Raw genomic sequence first — 8,605 nt, forward strand, 5'->3', positions numbered from 1 at the left:
ATAGGACACGCAGTGATGACTAGTTGAATTTTGAAATATTCCTTTCCGTGTAAGACAAACATCCCAGGTTCGAACCTCTCCTGGCAGATCTTTCTCTCTCTCTCTCTCTCTCTCTCTCTCTCTCTCTCTCTCTCTCTCTCTCTCTCTCTCTCTCTCTCTCTCTCTCTCGTCACCATCACCGCCGAAAGCGGAAGGTTCTTTGATGTCCGAAGACTTCGTGGGTGGTGGTCGGAGAACCTTCAGCAGACCTCATCTGTGGGAAGGTCCTCGACATTCTGGAAAGTCTTCTGGACACCCGAGGGCCTCTGGAGAGAACGGCGGGAGGGCGAGGAAGGGCCCAGGAGTTGCTACATCTTGGGAGGAAGGGAGGGAGAGGGAGAGGGAGAGCAGACTGTTATATGGTAGATTTATGTAGGTATGACAAAAACGTGAGTGTGCGAGAACGTACACACACACACACACACACACACACACACACACACACACACACACACACACACACACACACACACACACACAAACACGTAGACACACACACACATACACGTAGACACAAACACACACACATACACGTAGACACAAACACACACACACACACACACACACACACACACACACACACACACACGTAGACACACACACACGTAGACACACACACACACACACACACACACACACACACACACACACACACACACACACACACACACACACACACACACACACACACACACACACACACACACACACACACACACACACACACACACACACACACACACACAGGGGAGGGAGAGGGGGGAAGGAAGGGAGAGGGGGGGAGGGTGCTGGATCCTTGTATCATTCATCTTGTGGGTCCAACCACTACGACACGAGCCGACCAGACGCTTTCGACGGAAGGGAGAAGGGGGATTACTGAACAAAGCGTTCACCTCTCATATGTTAGTCTGCCTTGGTTTGATTAATCAGGGCATGGGATCGAACTCGAGACCGCAGGTCGGGTATTATGACTATTCGCCTTGGGATAAGTTTATGAATTTGTACACACACACACACACACACACACACACACACACACACACACACACACACACACACACACACACACACGTACACTCACACGTTTCCACCTTAAAATTTATACGTACGTATGCATGCACATATTGTATCTGTATGTATAATATCCATTTATATACAGTAATCATTATAGTATTCACTTGTTGATGACGCTGGCTCAGGTAACGAAACAAACGAAAGCAGTCTTAAATTAGGTGTAACTTCCGATGCTAGTCTCACCGTACATAGCCAATGGGGCATCAGTGTGGGTCTAATTACCCCATTTGGTAATAGGTGATCAGTCGCCGGTTGTCTCTTCTCCTTGTGTGAAGAAACGGAGGGCAGATGCTCGAAGCTAATAGGTATATATTTTGCAATCGGTTCGGAGACGGAGTGCCAGCCCATCGAGGTTGCACTTCCACATGGAGGAGAGGGAACTGATGGGACTTGAAGACGACCGGACAATGTTCAGTATATAGAACGATCCCTTTCATATTTTCATCCTTATGACACTTTGTATATGTAAGCTTGGATGTATATGTAATCCCATTTTCATCCTATGTTTGTAAATATGTATATATATATATATTCACGGATGTACAACACGGGTCTCCTCCCCGCCCGTGGATGTCTCGATTCGCCAAACCCTATCGTGTTTCCGAAGACAAGAGGTAATCATTAATCCCCTCCTGGCTGCGGCATGTCTGTGGGCAATCTCGCCCCACGAGCGAGGTCAACCGCTGACCTCCCTTAGCGTGTCCAAGAGGAGGGAAGTAAGGAGGGAGGGTGTTAAGACGAGTATGGTATTGAGGGGGGAGGGAGGGAGGGGGAGTGTGAAGGAGAGGGAGGAATGGGTAGGGGGAGAGGGGGGGTTATCCACTTTCTTCCCCTCCCCCCAGCGCTCCCCAAATGGTCAGATAAGTCTGTTTGTGGACCAATAATTGTCGAGGTTCGAAACCCGAATATAGGATAGGGGGAGGAGCCAAGTCTGACCACACGAGAACCACCCACCCCCCCTCACTTCTCCCCTCCCCCTTTGTGTCTCTCACCCACGATTCTCAAACCTCCTCTTTCTCTTCACCCACAGGATCACCCATCTCTCCGGGGGACGCCCCTGGCTATGCTAGCAGCCCAATGCAACAAGCTGACCAGCAAGAGTCCGCCACCCCTCGCTGACGCTGCCGTAGGAAAGGGTTTCCACCCTTGGAAGAAGAGCCCCGCAGGGACTGTGACGGCTTCGGGAGGCGGGGCTTCGGGTGTGGGCGCGGGGCAGAGGTCAGGCCCCGCCTCTACTTCGACCGGTCACGGGCCGGCAGCCTCTTCGACCAGTTATCAGAGACCTACCGTTACGACCAGCGCGACCTGCTCCTACCCGCAACCGGCCGATCTCTACTTCCCGTCAGCGTCTTCTTCAGGAGGACAGCCCGACAGCGCCCAGGCGTCCCTCCTGTCTAAAGTGGACGGGTCCTCTCACATCCCGACCATGAGTTCGATGTACTCGCGCGTGGCCGGTGTCACGCATCCCTACGAGTCTTGGCCCTTCAACAGTGTCGCCGGAGCCACATCGGCGATCAAGCCGGAGGTCTCCGCCGTCAACTCGCTCAACACAACCACCTGGTGGGACATGCACAGCGCCGCCGCAGCCTCCGCCGGGTCCTGGCTGGACATGTCCGGCGCCACGGCCTCCGGGCTCTCTGGCGTGGCCGGAATGTCCCAGATGGCAGCAAACTACCCGACCGGAGACTACTCCAGCCTTTCCCACACACTCGCCGCCTCCAACACAGCACACCTCCTGTCCTCAGGGCAGCACCTCCTTCAGGACACCTACAAGTCCATGCTCCCTTCGCAAGGGATGGGCCCCGCTGCGATGGGGTCCCCCTTTGGTTTGGGACAGCCTACCCTCCCACAGGTGCCCTCGCCGAGGTCCCAGAGGAGGTACACGGGGCGCGCCACCTGCGACTGCCCCAACTGCCAAGAGGCGGACCGCCTGGGCCCCGCGGGCGCCCACCTCCGGAAGAGGAACATCCACTCCTGTCACATCCCCGGCTGCGGGAAGGTCTACGGCAAGACGTCCCACCTGAAGGCGCATCTCCGTTGGCACACCGGCGAGAGGCCCTTTGTCTGCAACTGGCTCTTCTGTGGGAAGAGGTTCACGAGGTCGGACGAGCTCCAGAGGCACCTCAGAACCCACACGGGTGAAAAGCGGTTCGCCTGCCCGGTGTGCAACAAGCGTTTCATGCGGTCGGACCACCTCAGCAAACACGTCAAGACGCATAACGCCGTCGGTCCCGGCAAGAAGAACAGCGACGGGAGCGAGTGCGACAGCGAGAACAGCCAGAGCGAGCCCCCGAGCGTCTCCTCCCCAGCCTCCGTCAACACGCCGCCCCTGAACACGCCCACGACGCCCACGTCCACCCAGGCAATGAGCCCGCCCGGACCCGACCTCAAGCCCATTGTGTGACAGCCAGGGGAGTTCCGCCCAGTGTGACGGTTTCGACACCACCTCGCCCCCGGTCAGGAGGGTGGAGGGAGGAGCCCTCCTCCACTTCCTCCAACACCTCCTCCTCCCTCTCTTTCCCCTCCTCCTACCCCGCCTCTTCCAACCTCTCCCCTCGTTTGTCCCCAACCATGCCATGGTTTGGAGAGACAGCACCAGACCCACTCCACCCTTCTCCCCCTCCACCCACCTCGGCACCGACGCCGCCGGGAGGGCTTCGAAGGCGCCGCCGTGCCCCTGCAGGACCGAGGCGCCCCCAGCAGGAGTAAACAGCCTTGTGATAAGGGCACGTGTGTGTATACGTGTGCGTGTACGTGTGTGGGCCAGACGCGCGCGCGGCCCTGTTTTGCAGTGTAAGCACGACACCGAGACGATCTTTCTCTCCTTCTCTCCCTCACATTCCGTTCCTCCCCTTCCTCTTCCTCTTCCTCCTCTTCCTCTTCCTCATCCTCCGCAGGTGTAGGGCCGATTGCGAGGGGTGCCTGAAGGCCAGAGACGCTCTCACCCCACCCCCACCCACCCCCACTACCCCCCTCCTCCCAAATCCTAACAAGGTCCTCCTGACGAAGGAGCTCTGAGCTCTGGGGCACAAGCGAGCGAGTGAGGGGGCGGGGGTGGGGGATCATCGGCAGGCGACCTGACTTGAAAGTCAGTCAGGTCATGGACTGACACCCGGTCGTTTGCGGATTGACCTGCTGTTAGTCAATCAGCGAGTGTCAGGTCAGTGTGTGTGTGTGTCATGTGCCAAATCGTGCCGGCTGCCACGGGGTACCGTCGTCAGAAAACGGTGTACATTGTGTGTATATGAAAAGAAAACGTAATGTTTAAGTTTCCTCCACTTCTAACATCACTACTACCACGAGCTATGGGCATTTGTACCAGTCTGTGTATATTTTTCACGTGTATTTGTTCACGTATTTTTTTTTTCTCTTTATAATTACCTTTTTATTTCTCTTTTGTTCATACTCAATATAACACAACTTATTATTTACACCTTTGTTATTTTATTAACTTCACCTTATATTGCACTAACTACCCCCGATATCGACACATACACCAACACCCCCCTCCACCCCCAAGCCCCCCACCCCTCCTCCTCCCCCCTCCACCGCAATCGATAACCTGGCGAGGCCTTCAGAGTCTGCAACAAAAAAATAATGATAATAAATTTCGTCAGTAGTCAACCCATCCTGATAGACCTGTCAGTTAATCGAGTTGGCGTTTATCCATAAGCCCCCGAGGCCTCTAAACTAATTACAACGTCTGGCGTTAACCAGAATAAAAATAGTGGGTACTGAACTAAAAAAAAATAGAAAAAAAATACAGATCAGTGACGTCATCCACTTTTGTTTACGTTCAAGTTGTCAACCCGGAACCCGTTTTCTGTGACGGTGAAATCGTGCATTTAAACACCACAATATGCATACATACACACACACAGTGTATGTAATGGTTAACCTAACATTAATGTTGTCCACATAAAGAAAAAAAATAACTTAAGTGATACGATTGATTGATCAATCTCATCATAAGTCTTGCCACTTCAATACCGTGGCACTCTGTATAGATTGTGTGGAGATCGCCAGATGATTTGATTAAACTTTTTTAGAATCTGTTCCACGACGGTCGTCCAGAACTGTCCGCACTAGCGGCTTGAACTGCGTAGAAACCGCGGAGGTAGGGCATAGTCAATGATAAACTGCGCAGTTGTGTGTGAACGCCTCCATTGACTTACATTGTAATTGAACCGCCGCGGTTGAAACCGCTAGTGTGAACAGGGCCTCAGTATGCCGCGGATCAAAATGGGGGTTCATCCCTTTAATATGGTGGCAAACTTTGTTAAAGCTGTTCTGGCTGCGGCGAAGGAATTTAATGCGTCTGAGGGTCACGGTCCATTGGTAGTCCTTTCAAGGAAGGGGGTCGCTCTTCTTCAGGTACATAAAAATCATCCGTGTTCCGCCAGAATAAAATCCTTAAGGTGCGTCACTAACCGGGTCAATCCTTTCCGCGGTAATCACAACTTAACCCGAAAACAATCGCATCACATCGATCAGAGACCCACGAAAACAGCCTCACCGCATCGATCACAACGGAGAAAGTAATCGCGACACATCGATCACAGACGGGTTTATAACAAGTAAAGACGAGGGGTGGGGGGGACGGGGGTGGGGTGGGGGATCTAATGTGACCCTGATTTATGGTCTATCAAGAGAGGGAAGAAGTGTCCCAGCAGACATTTCAGGCCAATTTCTACCGCGGGTTTGTTTGATCTCGCCAACAACAGCGACATCCGTGCTCCAAGTGTGAAAACGTAATTTGATTTAGCCGCGATTGAGTTCCGCTCGGTCAAACCTACGTCAACCCGCCCTCACTCCCTTCCTCACCCTCCCGTCCCATCCTTATCCCCTTTTCTTTCCCCCCTCTTCCTCCTCCTTATCCTCCTCCTCCTCGTCCTTTCCCACCCTATCCTCTTCCTCCTCCTCTCCCACCCTATCCTACTTGTTCTCATTTCCATCATTTTCCTCCTTCCCACCCTCTTCCTCCTTCCCTCCTCCTCCTTCCCTCCTTCTCCCTCACCCGCCTCGCTCAGTGGGGAACCCAGGGTGAGGGCGAATTGGTCCCCCAATCAAATCAGCTCGTTTTCCTTTAACGAGTCACGTGGACAAGTCTTGACGAGATTTGGGGCGGAGAGGGGGAGGAGGAAGAGGAAGAGGAGGAGGGGGAGGAAAAGGAGGAGGAAGGGAATTAGGTCGAAAGACAAAGAACCAGGTAATACAGGAGATGGGAAGAGTGATCGCTTTGTATAAACTGTGAATTTATTTGGAAGGGGGGGGGATAAGAGATGTCACACACAAACATACATGGTACAATTGTGGGAGAGGGGAATGAATTAACATAAAACGAGATCAAGAGAAAAAAAAAACGAAAAAAAAAATAAATACTACCCAATATTCACATACAAATGGTCACTCTTCCCCCCCCGTCCCTTGCCTCGTAGGTCGTTTACAAGCATCTCCTCCAAGGGGAGAAATAGATTCTATGGGTGGTTAATTCAACGCACACTGGGGAGGGAATAAATCCCCCCCCCCAGATCTGGTGAACCACTCACTCCCACGGAAGTTTGCAAAAAGAAAAGGAAGAAAAAAAAAGAACACTGAGCGGAATTTTTGTAATTAATTTAAGATAATGTCCAGTGCCTTGGCGCGTGTAGCAAGGGACTACACGCGACGGACCGGCTGAGAGTGTAGTTGGAACTACACGGACAGCGCAGAAGATCGAGGACTACAACTACAACTACTACTACTACTATTACTACTACTACTACTACTACTACTACTACTACTACTACTACTACTACTACTACTACTACTACAAGTCTCTAACCAGTCCCCTCTCTCTCAGCTGACTGTCAGCATCCACCGCGTTTGTGTTTGTTTGTGTGCGTTTGTCGACATGACGTCATATCGTCGTCGATGACGTCATTGTTGTCATCGACTTCACCCCAAATACGGCGACATGACGTCACTTTGCTGTCTTCTAAGGACGATCGGATTGTCGTCACCGCACTCGGTGACTTGACGTCATGTCGTCGTCGCCCAAGAGTCGACGTCAGTCGTCGTTCTGACCTCATCTGTGTGTGGTCGACGGGAAGATGACGTCACCCTCCCACTCCCCCTCCCCCTCCCACATCACGCCCTCTCCATCCGCCCACCCACCCCCTCCGACGTGATCAACACGGGTACATTTGTGTACAACATTTAATGCATCAACCTCAACTCTCAACTCTCAATTCTTCGCCTCGTCCAGTGGACACAGTGGCAATGGCGGCTAGACCAGGAATTCCGTTCCCCCCCCAACCCTTCCCCCCCTTCCATCAAGAGATTTACCGGGGTGCTCCGTCTTCATTCCCCCCCCCAGTTCCCCCCCCACTCCCCCCAAGGTCCTGCTGTCTCGTTTGAATTAATTTATATCACTGGAGTGCAGAGGGATCCGGTTGGTCATCCTGCAAGCCAGATTTCCTTGACCTACCAGGTTGCGACCGAGCACCTAGGCCACCTCTGCACCTCACCATGAACCACCTCCATGCACGAATCAAAATAAAAGAAATAATAATAATACTGATTAATGTTTAGACTGTCAGCCTGAATATACGAAGCTTGTTTGCTCGTTCAACGCTCGGTCTGTTCATGACTGTATTAATAGAAAAATGTAAATAGAATTCTATAACATTGTCAATGTGGACTGAATTTAAGAATGTAAATACTCCGTGCCTTTTCGTCAATAGTAAATGTATGTATTGTAAGAAATGAATATTGCTTACCAATCCTGGCTTTTATTTCAAATGTCCTTTTACTCCCAAACCTCTTCTTGACGCTTGATAAACTAAAAAAAAAACTAAAAAAAAACTAAAAAATAATAATAATAATAATAATAATAATAATAATAATAATAATAATAATAATAAATAGATAAATAAATAGATAAAAAAGAGAAAATAGAAATGTGTAAATGAATGAATAAATTTGATAAAAAAAAAAGTCCAGATTTTCACGAGGGAGATTACTGGTCCTGTTAGAAAATTAACCATTTTACAATTGCGATGGTAAAGACAACGGTAAAAGTATAGCTTGCCTACGGCCGGAGCCTTGAGATGAAGCTGGTACAAACAACTTATTAAGGTAAGAGCTGCAGACGACCAAAAGGTAAGTAAACAGATAAATGAATGAAAATTAAGAAGTGACCTTGCGCAAACACAAACACAACAAATAAAGTTTTCCATGCAGATCCAGATTTTAGGAATAACAACGAAAAAATAAATAGCACAGTCAAATAACAAGTGATTCTAAAAGCTAAATTTGATCATTGAAAGCTCAGAGACAGTACTCCCGCGACTGTAACTCTTTTCTTGTATACAAAAAGAGAGAAAGAGAGAGAGAGATAGTGGGGCCATATGTGTAACAGAGGAGGTAATCACAATCACCGATAGTTCACTAGCGCTTCTATCCTTATATGCAACATCTCGGCCTTAGGGTCTTCCCAAAGGCTCCTAAC

At 50.5% G+C, this 8,605-nt stretch overlaps 1 protein-coding gene across 11 annotated transcripts in view; it reads left to right on the forward strand.

The window, feature by feature from the left end:
- The window catches only part of Sp1 (transcription factor Sp8), a 611,561-nt gene extending 605,174 nt beyond the window's left edge, over positions 1–6,387 (forward strand). For all 11 annotated transcript variants that reach the window (XM_076184971.1, XM_076184975.1, XM_076184980.1 and 8 more), the window contains one exon: positions 2,144–6,387. In XM_076184971.1, coding sequence (XP_076041086.1) covers positions 2,144–3,517 — 1,374 coding nt within the window. In that variant the 3' untranslated portion in view covers positions 3,518–6,387. The remainder of the gene's footprint in view (positions 1–2,143) is intronic.
- The last annotated feature ends 2,218 nt before the right edge of the window (positions 6,388–8,605 follow it).

The sequence above is a fragment of the Oratosquilla oratoria genome, chromosome 5, assembly GCF_046742065.1.
Source record: "Oratosquilla oratoria isolate Oo_2021 chromosome 5, ASM4674206v1, whole genome shotgun sequence".
Lineage (NCBI taxonomy): Eukaryota > Metazoa > Arthropoda > Malacostraca > Stomatopoda > Squillidae > Oratosquilla > Oratosquilla oratoria.